Below are 16,144 nucleotides of genomic sequence, written 5' to 3' on the forward strand. Positions count from 1 at the left end.
ATAAAAAAATATCTTTATGTACTCTTTGTTGGTTTTCTTTTGATTGAATTTACTCTGAAAACTATAGGCAGTATTTTCTAGACATTTTAAACAAATGTCAAATAAAATTTTTCTTTGTTTTATTTCAACCAGAAATGTCTCAGAAATTGACAAGTCTTGGTAGGATTTTTCCCCTTTTAAGTTCAAGGAACTAGAATAAGTTACCAGTGAATAGTTACTGGAAAAGGGAGTGTTAGACTATAATGCCTTGAGGTTCTGTGTGTCAGAATTTGAATTTCACTATCCTGTAGTATCTACCTGTCTCCAGACTTGAGATAACTTGAGTTTGCCATATCAGACCAGCTTGGGTAGTGACTTTCCTGTCTGCATAGGAAACTGGGAATACCTGCATCACGTTGAACAGGCCCCAAATGTGTGCTTTTGTCATCTGTGTGGTGGAAGAGTGCTCCCTTGGCTCTGACGAGTCTCCCTTAGTGAGCTGCCTGAGTTCTTGGACTCCTTTGCAGCATGAGGATGAGGTTCCGTGAAGCAAATGCTCTTCAGGATTAAAGAAGGTGTATTTCCTTATGGGAAGGTGACAGGCCAGGAAGCCCTCTTTCCCCCTCCCTCACTGTGATCTCTGAGCGTGGAGCAGAACTCCGTTCCTCATGCCCATTTAGACCCCTGGATAGTTTCCTAACATCTGCCCACTGCTGATGTAGGTACAGAATCACTCTTTATCTTTGCTGCCACAATTCGCTTTCTTCTCACAGGGAACCCTGGTTGACATCAGATCCCATGAGGTTGGGCACTGTGCTAGGATAGCCCATCTTAATTATTTGCTGTATTCTAAAAATAACCCCAAATCTAGAAAGAAAATCACAGTTGTATGTATTTGAAACAATGCAGAATGATTCACTTCCTTCTACGTATTCTTATACAGATTTTAATATAAAGTTGATATCAATTTAAGATTTGGGGCAATTAGCTCTTGAGTTAATCTGAAAGTAGGAATAAATCTAAAATAAGCTGTGAAAAATATTGAAACATGAGTTGGAAACAGAGAGATTACTCACATTTGGTAAATTTGAGGAAACGAAAGTAATTCCCTTTGAATAGCGTGGTGAAACCGAATTGCCATTGTCCTATTCTAGTATACTTACAGCCAGCTGTTTAATTTGGGTCAAGTATTTTTGGAGAAATTCATCTCTTAGTGCCATTTTTCTATGTCTTTTGCTGGTAACTCTTAAAATTCAGGGAAGCTTATGATTTATAGATCAAACCAGGATGCCCTAAGATCAAGCTTGTGATTTATCCTATTGAAAGATTCAGTAGGACCGGCCCGGTGGCACAGCGGTTAAGTGCGCATGTTCTGCTTCTTGGCGGCCCAGGGTTTGCCAGTTTGGATCCCTGGTGCGGACGTGGCACTGCTTGGCAAAAGCCATGCTGTGGTAGGTGTCCCACATATAAAATAGAGGAAGATGAGCATGGATGTTAGCTCAGGGCCAGTCTTCCTCAGCAAAAAGAGGAGGATTGGCAGTAGTTAGCTCAGGGCTAATCTTCCTCAAAAAAAAGATTCAGTATATGTCCATGTGGATGAATGAGACAGGAAGACCAATTAATTTCTTTACTCTTGTTTAAATAAAATTTATCTTGAGGTAGCATGAAAATAGGCTTTTTGCAATTTATTTTAAGTAACTGAATATGGAGAACCTTTATTTCTTGAGAAGAAACCTAAGACATTAGATAGGGCTTGCTTTTTGCAAAAAGTCAGTAGCATTGTTTCTGCTTCTCTCTCCCAGATCAAGCACTGTGCCTAGCAGAAATTTTACTACCTCTCCAAAATCATCAGCAAGTCCCTATTCCTCAGTGTCTGCCTCTCCCATTGCAAATGGTGATAGCACTAACACCTCTGGGATGCGCAGTTCCGGTGTCAGCAGGGGGTAAGAGCAGGCTCTTTCACTTTGCTTCCCTTTCCTCTGAATCCTTTCCCAGGCTGCACCTGGAGAGCTCCTCTGCTGCTGCACTAGTCATAAGTGGGATTAAGGTTCCCCATGGGAACACACTGCATGTAGTTTCTCGCTCCATTTCATACCCTCAGTAAAGTGTGCATCCTGGTTCTGACTTACATTGCTTGACCTCCTGCGAGCTGGTATTTTCCCCACAGCATAAGTCACTGGTGGTCATGGGGTCACTGCATTTGTCTGTGAAGGGCAGGCTGGCCATATGGCAGAATAGCTGTAAGGAGATGATGCTCAGCTGTGGGAGAGCTCTGCCTGTTTTCCCTCTGGATGGCTGTGATCCTTTATCCAGGTGTTTCAGGAGCTCCTGCCACACACCACAGATGGAATGGAAGAGGAGGGTGAAGCGACAGACTGTGCATGAACACTCAGGCACAGTCAAGACTGAGTGTGGTCTGGTGGGTGGTGACAGGTGCAAGCTCTTGATCTCGGTAACCACAATGTTCTTCCCTGACATCACCTGGCAGATAGCCTTCTGGAGGGATACAAAATTAGCATTTGCCAAAGCCTGAGAGTGGAGAATTCAAATAGCATTTCTTCTCTTAAGGATATGCTTATCACCTGCTATCATGTCAAATCAAGGGCAGGGGCAGGGTTGGTGGATGGTGTGGCTAGAGGACTGGAGAAGGGAGTAGAGAGAGCTTGTATCATGGGATCATTACCAGACAAGAATTCTAGAGGCCCCAGAGGAGCCCCAAAATGACCCTGAGGGCATGTATGCAGCACTTAGCTTTTATTGCTGATGTGGGTTGTGTTTTCCAGTGGATCTGGCTTCTCTGCTTCATATAATTGTCAGGAGTCTCCATCGTCTCACATACAACCTGGGCTCTGCGGACTTGGAAACCTGGGGAACACCTGCTTCATGAACTCCGCTTTGCAGGTAGAGGGGAGAGCTGCCATCTCAGTAACACTGTGTCTTTACAGTACTCGAAGCTTGGGTAAGAGTGGCCTGCTAAGGTGTTGGGACGATCCTCTCCCAGGGGTCCCTACTTACCCTTTGTCAATATTTCAGGGTACTTCCCGCTGATTACTACAGAGTGGTCTCATCAGTGTTTGTGGCCCCAAAATCTCTTCTTAATCAGTTCTAGGTTTGGTTTTGTAGTAAAAACGTTTTGAATTTTGTTGACCATTAGTGAATGACGCTCCCAGAAAGTATTGGAGTGCTTGCCTGGTTAATCTCTGATGAGATGAGAACTCACAGCAGCTGGTGCCAAGCTAAATTATGCCTAGGTTAAGGTTGACCATCTTTTCACCAATGACAGTTGTCTCACCTTATGTCCTCGACTGGAGAAAATTCTAAAATCCTCCCTTTGAAACCTTATTTATTCATTCATCAAATATTTATTGGACACATACTGTGTGACAGTACTGTGATGGCTATGGGCTAGAGTTAGGGTCCAGCTACAGAGTTAGGAGGGCGCAGTCCCCACAACTGCCTTAACTTCTGACACCAACTGCAAGTTTGGGGGTCCCCAAGACCACCTTCAGTTTTGATAATTTGCTAGAAGGACTCACTTTAAGTCGTGAGTCACTTAAAACTATTAGACTCACAGTTATGGTTTATTATAGGGAAAGGATACACATTAGAATTAGCCGAGGGAAGAAGTAAATAGGCGCCAGCCCCTTGGCTGAGTAGTTAAGTTCTCACGCTCTGCTTCAGTGGCCCAGAGTTTCACCTCTTTGGATCCTGGGCACAGACCTGGCAGTGCTCTTCAGGCTATGCTGAGGCAGCGTCCCACATAGCACAACCAGAAGGACCCAGAACTAGAATATGCAACTATGTACGGGGGGCTTTGGGGAGAAGAAGAAGAAGAAGAAAAAGATTGGCAACAGATGTTAGCTCAGGTGCCACTCTTTAAGGGAAAAAAAGTAGATAGGGCAGAGTCCAGGAGGGTCCCCAGTGCAGGGCTTCTGTTGTCCTCTCCCTGTGAAGTCAAGATGCGTCACTCTTTTGGCATTGATGTGTAACATTAGGCATGGAGTGTTGCTGACCATGAAAACTCACTCAAGCTTTGTTGTCCAGAATTTTTATTGGGGATTTATTTCTTGGCTTGATTAATTGCCCAGATGGTTACAGTCAGTCTCCAGGTAGATTGATACCAGGTGACCCAATTCCCCTACCCTAAGTTACACTGTTAGTCTTTTTGAAGCTGCTAGTTCTCACCTTAAGACTATGTGAGTGTGGCCAGCCCCCGCCCTAAATCACAGTGTTAGACTTTTCAGTATGACTGAAGGCCCCCAGGCAAAGAGATACTTCTATCAGGGATAACATTCCAAGAGTCAAAAGAATACTTTCCAGAAGCCAAGGGCAAATCCAGACCTTCTGTTTGGAGAAGGCCAAATTCTTTACCATACATGGGGACTCAGTGGTGAGCAAATCAAACATAGGTTTTGTCCTCTCAAGACTTACAAACTAATTTTGAAGTTTCTTGGAATATAAGCGAAAAGATAAAAAGATTTATTAAAAAATTAGGTAACTCTTGGGTTTGGATATTATTTTTCTCCACTGTGGTGAGGTGGGAATAAGCCTAGAACTAAAGAAAAGAGACTTTAGATTTGGCTTTTCATGGGGAGGTTTTCTCAACTCTTTGTACACTCAATTCTCCTCAGATGTCAAATGAAGATAATAATTGGTGAGGAGGTCTGTAGTTCTAGATGTAAATATTAGGAAAAAAAGAAAGGTTAAATTCCGTGATTTAAGTTTCTGTCTCATGATGCTAGGAAAAGAACAAGTAAAACCCAAAGGAAGTAGAAGGAGGGAAATAATAGAGATTAGAACAGAAATTAATGAAATACAAAGCACATTTACAGTACAACCAAATCTGTTTCCTTGAAAAGAACTAATAAAATTAATAAACTCTTATGGAAACCAATCAGGAAGTAGAGAGAGACGATATCAAGGACTAATGCCAGGAATGAAAAAGGAACATTACTATAGATCCTATAGGCATTAAAAAGATTATTAGATGATAGTAGAACAACTTTATGCCATTAAATTAGACAATTTAGATGACAAGTTTCGGACAAGATGCTTTGAAAAAGCACAATTTATCAAACTTATATAGGAAGAAAGAGAAAATCTTAGTAGTCTTGTATTTGTTAAAGATATTGATTCGATAATTAAAAGCCTTACAACAAAGAAGATTCTTGTTCTGAATGGCTTTATTGGTGAATGTATTCAAAGTTATAAGGCAGAAGTGACACCAATCATACAAACTCTTTCAGGAAGATTTTAGACTATTATATTTCATACCTATAGACACAAATAATATAAATAAGATTTTAGCAAATCAAATTCAATGATATCTAAATAAAAGTGGTAACACAAGTGGGGTTTGTGCCAGGAGAGCTAGGTTGTTTTGACATGAAGAATTAATCAGTGTCATTACCATGGTAACAGAATAAAGGAGAAAACCATATGATCATCTTAATAGATATAGAAAAAGCATTTGATAAAATTCAATACCCGCCTTCATTTTTTAATTTGAAGAGTTAAAATTATTATTCACATGTACAGTGATATCATTTATTGTTTTTTTCTGCCACCTTATTATCCTGATTTTTTTCCCCCATAATGTTTTGGCTCTAGTAAAACATTTTGCCTTCAGCTTATTTATAGTTTGTCTTCTCATGAAACAGTGGAATGTCCCAATCAATTCTTTTTTTTTTTTTTCTTTTTAAAGATTTTATTTTTCCTTTTTCCCCCAAAGCCCCCTGGTACATAGTTGTATACTTTTGGTTGTGGGTCCTTCTAGTTGTGCTATGTGGGATGCCACCTCAGTGTGGCCTGATGAGTGGTGCCGTATCCATGCCCAGGATTCGAACTAGCGAAACCCTGGGCCGCTGAAGCAGAGCACAGGAACTTAACCACTCGGCCATGGGCCAGCCCCCCAATCAATTCTAATGAAAAAAGTTTTCTTAAAATTATCTTCCATTGAAGAGAAAATTATCGTGTGTCAGCCACTTCGGGTACACAGCTTTTGCCCTCAGGTAGCTTGTTTCAGAGACAGTTCTTAGGCAGTGATTGTGAGCTCCTCCAAGACCATTCCTTGGGAACTTAGCCACAAGATTGGCCACCAACTTGGGCTTCTGGGAGGCTGTGCCTTATTGTTGTGAGACTTTCAGAGAATCTGCCGAGTACTTCATTTGGTTCAGTTGACCCTCATTGGCCCTTTAGAACTTGGTTTATCTTGTGTCTTTGTGTGCTCTCTAGAAGAGGTGTGAGTTCTCATCGTGTTCTCTTTCAGTGTTTGAGCAACACTGCACCACTGACTGACTACTTTCTCAAAGATGAGTATGAGGCCGAAATCAACAGAGACAACCCTCTGGGAATGAAAGGGGAAATTGCGGAAGCCTATGCAGAGCTCATTAAGCAGATGTGGTCTGGAAGGGATGCTCATGTGGCACCTCGCATGTTCAAAGTAGGTTGATTTGATATATATACTTTTTTCCCGTTTTGGGGAGAGTTGTTTAGTGTTGTAATGAGGCATTCTTTCACCTGTATTTTGGGGTTAAGATGGGATCTGAGACTAAAAGTACCACATGATTATATCCTTCTTTTTGTTGTTTAGTCGTTCATCACACACTTATCTTAAGTGACTCAGGGCCACCCTGCCTTGGCTGGGGATACTTCAGAAGTCATTTGTAAACTGATTGCTCAGAGTGCTGTATTCATGGTGGCAGTCTTTAAATGGTCAGCATCATAAGCCAGACCAGAAAAATTCAATTTAATTTCCAGTGTCATCAAAGAGTACTCCCAGGTTCTCTGAGCCTAGAACCTGTACCCACTGTGGTTTGAGTTGGGTCCCCTAAGTCAAGAATTGGGTTGAATTTCTTGGAAGGTGGTGTGAGGGGCAGTTCTCACTTGGGTCCCTCAGCTAGGAAGACTGAGGAGGAGATGGGGGAACTGCAACGAGCACTTGGAGCAACTGAGGCTTTCCATTGCCCTCAATGTTTTTTCCTGCTGAGGGGGAAGTACCTTACTTCCATATGTTAAAATCTGGAAATTCTATTTAGCGTGCACCACTGTGATTCAAGGAGCCTTCATGAAGCACATGGTAGAAAAGATATGCATGTTTTTGATCCAAAGAGGAAAAAAAATAGCACCTTAGCTCAATGAGAAAATTAAAATCTTAGATGGCTTATTAAAATTGAAAATTAATTCTTTCCATATCCATGGCCGCATTAATCTCTGGGAAATGTATGTAAGTTACTATTCACATACAAAGTCATGAGAGACTGGGATTGGGTGACGACACATTGGGCTCCAGCTAATGTAAATAAATAATTGGCAGACAGTATCTAGGAAGATTAGGGGTAGTGTAGAGCTTCTTCAACGATGGACATGTTCTCCCTCTGCAGTCTGGTATGGTAGCCACTAGCCACTTGAAATGTGGTTAGAGTGAACAAGAAACTGAATTTTTAATTGTATTTAATTAATTTAAACCTAAATAGCCCCCCTGTGGTTAAGAGCTATGGTATTGGACAACACAAGTGTAGAGCAGTAGTTCTCCAACTTTAGAATGCAGCAGAATCTCTTGGAGGGCTTGTGAAAACAGACTGTTGGACCATCCCTGAGTTTCTGATTCTGGAAGTCTGGAGTGGGCCCTGAGAATGTGCATTTCTAACATGTTCAGAAGTGATGCTGATGCCACTAGTTTGGACTCCACTCTGCGGATCACTGGTGTAGTGCAGTACAAGACAGACACTTACTTAAGTATAGGAGGGCTGTTAGGTAGAGGAGGATTCCTCTGGCTGTTGCAGGTGCCATTTGTAAAGTTCTTAGGGAGACTGAACAAAAGAAGGTGGTCAGAGAGGGATTCTTGTCAGTACTGAGGAGGTGTGGCTACTCAGGGTGCCACCGTACACCCTTCTCTTAAGGTAGTGGCTGGCCCAGGTTCCTGTTGTTGTGGCTTTCAGATATGAGCCCTCTCTCTGGTGAGAACTACTGGTCTCCTTTAGGCCCTTGAGGAGTTATTTGGGCTACTCAACCCAGTGATGTGCTCCCTCACTGTCTCAGCTGACACTGCAAAACTATTTTTGATGATAGTTTCCCATCTGACTTCACTGGTTCTTTATATCTTATGCCATCTGATGTGGTTGCTTTTGTTGTAGACCCAAGTGGGACGTTTTGCCCCTCAGTTTTCTGGCTATCAGCAACAAGACTCTCAGGAGCTGTTAGCCTTTCTTCTAGATGGGTTGCACGAAGATCTGAACCGAGTGAAGAAGAAGCCCTACCTGGAGCTGAAGGATGCCAATGGGCGGCCAGATGCGGTATGATACTGAAGATTTTTGAACAATAGTATTCCAAAGAAGCTGCCTCCAGTTGAGAGTTGCAGGGACATCCTTCTGATCTTTGAGTGTTGGGCTCTGGTTGCCTCTCGCTGTTGTTGGTGATGTGAGCACATGCCTTGGTAGAGAAATGCATTCCAGGTCTAAAAGGGGATAACTCTAGTTACTCCTAATGCTCTCTCTTGGGCTTCTTCAAGTTATTGTCACTTTGTTCAGTATAATTTCATTGGTTAACCAGAGACTAGGGCACCCTGAAAACTGTGAAGTACCTGTAATGTGGTCCCTTGGGATTATTATACTCATTAAAATTCATCTATGATTATTAAAATAGTTTATTAATATTATTAGGGCACTTACACTTTTTTGCTTTGATTTTATGATCTATGAAGAGGGAATTTAGTATTTGTTACCTTATCATATTGGGGTGATCAATATGCATACTTTAAAGTAGAATTTACATCTTAAAGATAAAACCATGAGTTAGCTAAACTATAATATAAATTACAACCTCACTGAAGGGACTTTGGATCATCAGAAACCATATAGGAGGCCGTTCTTGCCCTGGTCAGGTCCATGTGCCCTTGGTGCTCTCAGTGCATCTGTCTCCCATCAGAGGACACACGGACACCTTGTTCCCCATAGATTCTACATCCACACTTTGTTAAGTATGGGATTAGGTGTAGAACTGGCATGCGGTGTGAGTATGGTATGCTAAGAACAGTCCCAGCCCTGGCTGGCCTGGACCAAGCTCTTGGCTGCACAGACTGCCTTGCCTTATAGTCCATTTCACATTTTGCTGTGAATCATTCGGGATGCAGGCTTAAAGGACTGAGAGGTGTTAAGCATGTCTTATTTATCCCTTCTCCTTTCTTCCAGGTGGTGGCAAAGGAAGCCTGGGAGAATCACAGGTTGAGGAATGACTCTGTGATTGTGGACACATTCCACGGTCTCTTCAAATCTACTTTGGTTTGCCCAGAATGTGCTAAAGTTTCTGTGACTTTTGACCCATTTTGCTATCTAACTCTCCCACTGCCCTTGAAGAAAGATCGAGTTATGGAGGTCTTCCTCGTTCCTGCTGACCCTCGCTGTAGACCTACCCAGGTAAGAGAGTTGGCATTCTCATGGTACCCCTCGTTGTGAGTGGTCTCCATACCCAGAGTGGCACTATTTCCATCTGCTGCATCAGAAACTCCGTCAGCTACCTCTGAATCCCTTTGGTGCTTGCCTGAGTGTGTGCCCTTGGCCTTTGTGTAATCCTGTATCATTCAAGGCATATTAGGGACTGGCCCCGTGGCCGAGAGGTTAAGTTCGCGCACTCCGCTTTGGCGGCCCAGAGTTTCACCAGTTCAAATCCTGGGCACGGACGTGGCACCGCTCATTAAGCCGTGCTGAGGCAGCGTCCCACATGCCACAACTGGAAGGACCCACAACTAAAAATACACAGCTATGTACCGGGGGACTTTGGGAGAAAAAAAGGAAAAGTAAAATCTTTAAGATAAATAAATAAATAATAAAATCTTAAAAAAAAAAGAAAAGGCGTATTATGAGGGTCATCTGGGTTTCTCTGTCACTTTTTTTCCCCATGCTCCATTCACGCAACTAAAGTAACCTGGCTGATCCGCTAGGTAGTCCTTGAATTTGAATATTGGGGAACCAGAAGCAAAGTACTTTCCTTGGTCAGGTTTACCCCTAAATCAGGTAGGAGAACCTGCCAGAACAAAAGGCCAGATGAGAGGTGTGACCAGCAAGTCTTAGTGCTTAGTCTTCTGGCTTTAGTTTCTTCATCTCCAAAGAAAGATGATAGATAGGACTAGGTGACAATTTGTATAACTTAAACAATTCATTAAAGGAAGTAGTGAATGGCTCCAACAAGTTAAGAATAAAATAAAACAATGTTTAGGAGAGAAAGAGATGGCCTAGCTCCTGTGCTGCTGCCTGAATAGAGGCAGGTGCTGATACAGATTTGTCTGTTTGCTCTTCTGGCCACTCATCTGGGCCTTGACTTCACCATACACTGTTTCTGGAAGGGCATCGCTGCCCTCCATGATGCCTGGTCCTCCCAGCTCATCTCCTACCCTTTCTGCAGCACTCTCATCACCCCTCCCATCTCTCTTTTACAGTATCGCGTGATTGTGCCGCTGATGGGGGCCGTGTCTGACCTGTGCGAGGCTCTCTCCAGGCTGTCTGGCATTGCTGCAGAGAACGTAAGGCGGGTGGTCAGTGGTGCTTAATGTACTGGGGAGTACTTCATAGTCCTTTGGAGTTTGTTTTCAACCTTGTATCCACTTTTGGGGGGTAGTTAGTATTGGCCAGCACAAATGTGATTATATCTGGATGCCTCAGACCTCCTGGCCCTCACTCGCTGTGCACAGTGTGGCTGAAACTGTCCCTTCCAGCCCTGGAGAACACTGTCTTTCCTCCATTGAGGTCACACTGGCCATGGTCAGAGGGCCAGGATTTGGGCTCTGCTCTCAGCTTTGCTGCCCCTTCCTACACGACCTCTTCTGTAGTATGAGAAGCTGGAAATTCTTTCCTGCCCTAAACTCCATAAGTCTGTGGAGTGACACTGTGATGTTCTTGAGAGAAATCTTTATTTAAAAATAACTGCTAACCCACAACTAGAATATACAACTATGTACCAGAGGGATTTGGGGAGATAAAGCAGAAAAAAAAAGCAAAAAAGATTGGCAACAGTTGTTAGCTCAGGTGCCAATCTTAAAAAAAAACAAAAAACGAAAAACAACTGCTCATGCTGGGCTTTCTGCTGAGCCTAGCCCTGTGTGAGGTGAGGAAACTGAAGACCGCCCCTGGCACAAGGACCCATCCTCCTGCCCAGCCCTGGTCAGTGCCCTTGCTCCTCTCCACTCCTCTTGCACCCCTGCTGGTTTCAGGTGGTTGTGGTGATTGAGGTTTGGTCTGTTCTGTTCTGCTATGTGCTGAGGTTGGCTTAGAGACTTCCAGCCCTGGGGAACACCCCAGAGGCTTCTGGGTGACTGCCAGTCTCTGGTCAGCATTCACTCCCCACCATTCGAGGGCAGATCCCATTGTAAACCTCAGTACAGATGTTACCAGCATATCCTCTGCTGGTGGCAGCCATGCTGCTCCCCCTTGGACCTTGGCCCCTGAGCTCTGGGGCTGGGTGTATGGTGGTTTCTCTGGAGGCAGTGTTCCAGCTCCATATTTTTTTCATTTGTTCCTGGGTTTTTAGCAGAGGTGCTCTTATCCATCCTGTAATCTTTCTGTTACTGTACATTCTTAGATGGTGGTCACAGATGTGTATAATCACCGATTCCACAAAATTTTCCAAATGGATGAAGGTTTAAACCACATCATGCCTCGGGATGACATTTTCGTGTGAGTACTCAGCAGTTTTTGCTGCAGGGTCAAAGGAAACATTCTAGAGGCTTTACCTTGTTCTTGTCTCTATAGCAGAAGTTATGGTAGTCGATGCTCATGTGGATTTACCCTGACCCCTGGGTGCAAGAGATGGGTGTTCAGGGAATTGTGGGCTGTCCTCAGTGAAGCATGTACTGCCACTTTAGAGCTAGATGTTCTAGATAACTGCTCAGGATGGTCACAGCCTTTTGTCAACAGTTGCTCCCTGTTAAGAAGGCCTATTCAGTCGTCCTACAGGTGGTCGTGCTGTCAGAAATGCCTTTCTCAGGAAGAGTTACAGCTTTGTCGGGGGCCACAGGAAGACAGGAAAAGGGACATGGTACAGGAAGGGTCTCGTCCTTTCTCCATGCCACAGGCAGTGGCTCCTCCAGCAGGTGCCATCTCAGAATGACAGGGAGGGTTGATTTAAACAGCCTTTTTCAGCTCTAACATTCTACAATCTCTAAGACTCAGTTTTTTCACTTCAACTCCAGTTGGTCTCTTTGGCCTCTCCCGAGTCCTCTTGCTTCAAGGCTACTCTGTGTAATTGTGTGTGTCCCCCTCTTCCAGGTGGGGCAGAGTGGATGTGAGCTTGCCTTTGCTTCTAGATAGCCACTTGCTCAGGGAAGCTTGAATGTGGACCACATCCATGCTGTCTCTCTCGTTCGTCCTCACTTAGAAGCTTGCCTCTGCTGAGAGGTTTTTAGGATTTTGTTTTGGTTTTTGTTTTTGGCTGAGGAATGCAGCACACAAAGGAGGCATTTTCTTCCCTTTACATTTTTGGGCCTCTAACTTCTAGGTCACTTTAAAAGAAATAGTACTTGACCACGTCCAAGATCCTGGTTCTCTTCACCCTTGCATAGGCTGCCTCCCCGCTCACAGCCATCTTCCCTCACTTTACAGATGGAGAGCACCAAGGCTTATACTGGGGCTGCAGAGCTAGGGCACGGGAAAGGCAGCTTTCATGTCCTTTTCTGACCCCAAGTCCTTAACACAGTCTCCCTCAACTCTGGAAACTAATGTTTGCACATACCTGAGCTGAGAAGAACTGGGGCATTGCCCTGCGCGGAGCTTGGCAAACCACCACCAATGAAGGAATCTTCAGAGGGCCAACCAGCAGGAAAGCAAATTGTTTTAAAGATGAATTGATTTACTGAGAGAGTAGGTTGTAAAAGTCCTCTTCACAAGAGGAAAAATTTTTTTGGTAACTATCTATGGTGATGGGTGTTAACTAGAATTATTGTGGTGATCATTTTGCAGTATATACAAGTATCAAATCATTATGTTGTACACCTGAAACTAATATAATGTTATATGTCAGTTATACCTCAATAAAAAAATGAATTGATAATTGTCTTACAAAAACACAACAGCAGCATCTAATACTTTTTGAGCATGTGGTACATTGTGCTAAGTTACTTAATTCTCACCACTACCCTGTAAGGTGGGTAATCCCGTTGTCTGTTGAGTAAACAAGACTCAAGTTAGGCTCTTGGCCCAGTCACAGCAGCCAGAAGGTGGCAACGATAGACATGGAAGCTGGGCCAGCCTCACTCCAAGGCCTGGTTCTTGACCTTTATGCTAGACCACAGGGTCCTGACCCTAGAGCACACCTTGGACATCTTTGTGAGTTTTTCTTAGAATGCCTCCTGCATGTACTACAGTCAGGACTGTTTGCCAAGCATCTGGGGAGGGATGTGTGTGTGTTTGTGTTTAGTTTTCAAAAATTGAATCAGTAAGTTTGTGTCTCCCCCTATAGGAAGAGGGAAAGACTACAAGTCGGTTGCCAGCAATTTTGGTAACATCTGTTCCAGGATAAAACATCTATAAATCTCCTCAATCCCATGTATTCACTAAGTAAGACATATTTTTCAAAATCATTGATTTGTAATGAGCAGTTTCTTTAGTTATCTCTGATTTAAAAAAAAATTAAATATCATTCTTTTACTTCAATGTTTTTGAACAAAAATGGCAATTAGTTTTATAAATTTGCTTCCTCATTGGAAATAGAGTCTTTGACTAATATTCCAGGTGTATGCTTTGTACAATATTTGGTTTTATTGTAGGGCAAGGCACTGAGAATGCCTTTTTAAAAGTTGAGCTCCTTGGTGACAAAAAATGAACTTGGTGGCTGGGTCACCCTGTGTGCCTTTGTGTCTTGATTGATGGTCCACATGACAGCTGTCGTCTGTGTTGAGTCTCAGTTTAAGGACCCCAGAGTTTGAGGTCATGGTTGGGGGAAGGAGGATCATGTTTGCCCCAAGTCCCGGGTTGTATAGGTTCACGTTGTGCTGACCGTGACCCTCCTTGGGATTCCTGACCCAGCCTCTAGAATCATCTTGGAAATGGTTTATCTACCTTTTGTGCTAAACTATGCTCTGTCCCAGTAACCATAGTCCTGGCCACCATGTGGCTGTAGCTCAGATCTCTATTGCTCACAGGGACCAGCTGCTGAAGGCGCCCTCTTTTGTGATTGACACAGGTATGAGACATGCAGCACATCCTCGGACAGCTCAGAATGTGTCACACTTCCAGTCTACTTCAGAGAGAGGAAGTCCAGAACATCGAGTACTTCCTCTGGGGCAGTGTTGTACGGGCAGCCACTGCTGGTTTCTGTCCCCCGGCACAAGCTAACCTTCGAATCTTTGTACGAGGCTGTTTGTGAGCGCATCAGGTTGGTGGCAGGAATGTGATTTGCTTGTTATTTAAAATCAATACAGGCCCAGTAATAGTAGTGACTCTCCCGTGCAGAGTGCATGTGTTGATCCTTTGTGCTCGCTTCTGTTGGAAATGCAATTGTGCCAGCCCCCGGGAGGGCCAAGGCAGGTGCTGTTGGGACAGGGCGTCTGGCACATCATTTTTTTTTTAAGGAAGATTAGCCCTGAGCTAACTACTGCCAATCCTCCTCTTTTTGCTGAGGAAGACTGGCCCTGAGCTAACATCCATGCCCATCGTCCTCTACTCCATACATGGGACACCTACCACAGCATGGCTTTTGCCAAGCGGTGCCATGTCTGCACCTGGGATCCGAACCAGCGAACCCCGGGCCACCAAAGTAGAACGTGCGCACTTCACCGCTGTGCCACTGGGCCGGCCCCTGACACATCTTAAGCATCATGACACTAGGCACCTAAGCCTCCTGTGGTCTCTGGAATCATGTCTGTCACTCCTTTCAGTCAGCTGCTTTAGGGAGTCTAGTGCTTTGTGGCATTTTGTATTTGAATACGATTTCTGAAGTACTCCATTATCATTTTGAAGCTGGTAATTAATGTTATTGGGAAATGTTTTCTAAAGTGATGGTGCCACTTGATATCTATAGAAGACTTGAAATACACTTTCTCAGAGTCTTCAGTGACTTGGTAGTTAGATATCTTATGTCTTAGGTTCCTCTCAATTTCTTGAAATATTGCACCATCACTTGATTTTTAAGCCCTTTTATTACATAAGTTGCTTTTTATATAGCTGAATATATAAATTATGAACTACTTCTAGCTAAGTAGTGGAGAAAAATACATAAATGTTACAACTAACAAACAATTTTTCTTTCTTTTTTTCAAGCCGCTATATAAAACAGCCTTTGCCTGATGAGTCTGGTGGCTTGCCCTTGGAGCCGGGGGCCTGCAATGGCTCCAGGGGCAGCTGTGAAGGTGAGCGCTTGTCATGCTATGGGGCTGTGACTGACCAAATCCCTCCTGACCTCCCTCTTCTTCCAAAGGTTTTCTACACAGGGGAGAGGGAGGCTCTGAGGCTGGGTTGGGGGCTCTGCCTGGAGAGCAGACCTGCGAGCCCTGTCTGCGCCATTCCACCGTGCCAGTGCCTGTTGTCCAACTTGGACCCCTCATGGAATCTTCTTAGACATGTAGACTGATTTTCACCTCAGGCAGACTGAGCCAAGCGGGACTGAGTGACTTGCCCAAGGTCATGAGGCAGAGTCAGGATTTGATTCTTATCTGTGGGGTTTGCAAAGTGGGTGCTTATCTAGTACTTGACTGCCTCCGTGACCTGGCTTCTATCGGCAGAGCTGTTATCTTTGCCCTTACCCATCACTGTGGTGTGGCACCACCCCTGGGGAGGGCAGGCGTTCTGGTCAGCCAGTCAGAAGGCAGAGACGCATTCTCTTGGGCATTTCTTTCTTTATACCCAGGAAGCTACAGGTAGTGGCTAACTCTAGACAGCTCCTGGTGTGGGAGTGAAGAGAGCCACAGTCGAAAAGCAGTAAGTTAGGTTTGTTGCAGGAAACCCAGAGCCCTCACCATCTTCCTGTGGCCAGCTGCTCGCAGGCTCACCCGTGGCCCGTGTCTTACCTGCATTGCAGCTATCACTCTTCTTTTTGGGGCTTAAGTGACTTGGTGGCCTTATTCCTATGAAACTATAAATGTCCTCCAAGTTAGTACTGTAAATTTTCAATTGCAAATCCAAATGCCCAGATTTCAACAACATGCAGTCTTGGAAAGTGAGAATTAACATTAAAAATAATA

At 44.0% G+C, this 16,144-nt stretch overlaps 1 protein-coding gene across 8 annotated transcripts in view; it reads left to right on the plus strand.

Moving 5' to 3' along the window:
* The window catches only part of USP4 (ubiquitin specific peptidase 4), a 42,780-nt gene that overhangs the window by 15,983 nt on the left and 10,653 nt on the right, over positions 1-16,144 (plus strand). For 4 of the 8 annotated variants that reach the window (XM_014840402.3, XM_070493503.1, XM_070493504.1 and 1 more), the window contains 9 exons: positions 1,782-1,922; positions 2,763-2,880; positions 6,248-6,421; positions 8,115-8,273; positions 9,168-9,392; positions 10,412-10,495; positions 11,551-11,645; positions 14,149-14,340; positions 15,225-15,313. In XM_014840402.3, coding sequence (XP_014695888.1) covers positions 1,782-1,922; positions 2,763-2,880; positions 6,248-6,421; positions 8,115-8,273; positions 9,168-9,392; positions 10,412-10,495; positions 11,551-11,645; positions 14,149-14,340; positions 15,225-15,313 — 1,277 coding nt within the window. Of the gene's footprint in view, positions 1-1,781; positions 1,923-2,762; positions 2,939-6,247; positions 6,422-8,114; positions 8,274-9,167; positions 9,393-10,411; positions 10,496-11,550; positions 11,646-13,425; positions 13,524-14,148; positions 14,341-15,224; positions 15,314-16,144 lie in introns of those variants that run through there. The other 4 variants (XR_001397968.3, XR_011496641.1, XM_014840403.3 and 1 more) reach the window with 4 other exon arrangements.

Source organism: Equus asinus, chromosome 21 (assembly GCF_041296235.1).
Source record: "Equus asinus isolate D_3611 breed Donkey chromosome 21, EquAss-T2T_v2, whole genome shotgun sequence".
NCBI classification, from domain to species: domain Eukaryota; kingdom Metazoa; phylum Chordata; class Mammalia; order Perissodactyla; family Equidae; genus Equus; species Equus asinus.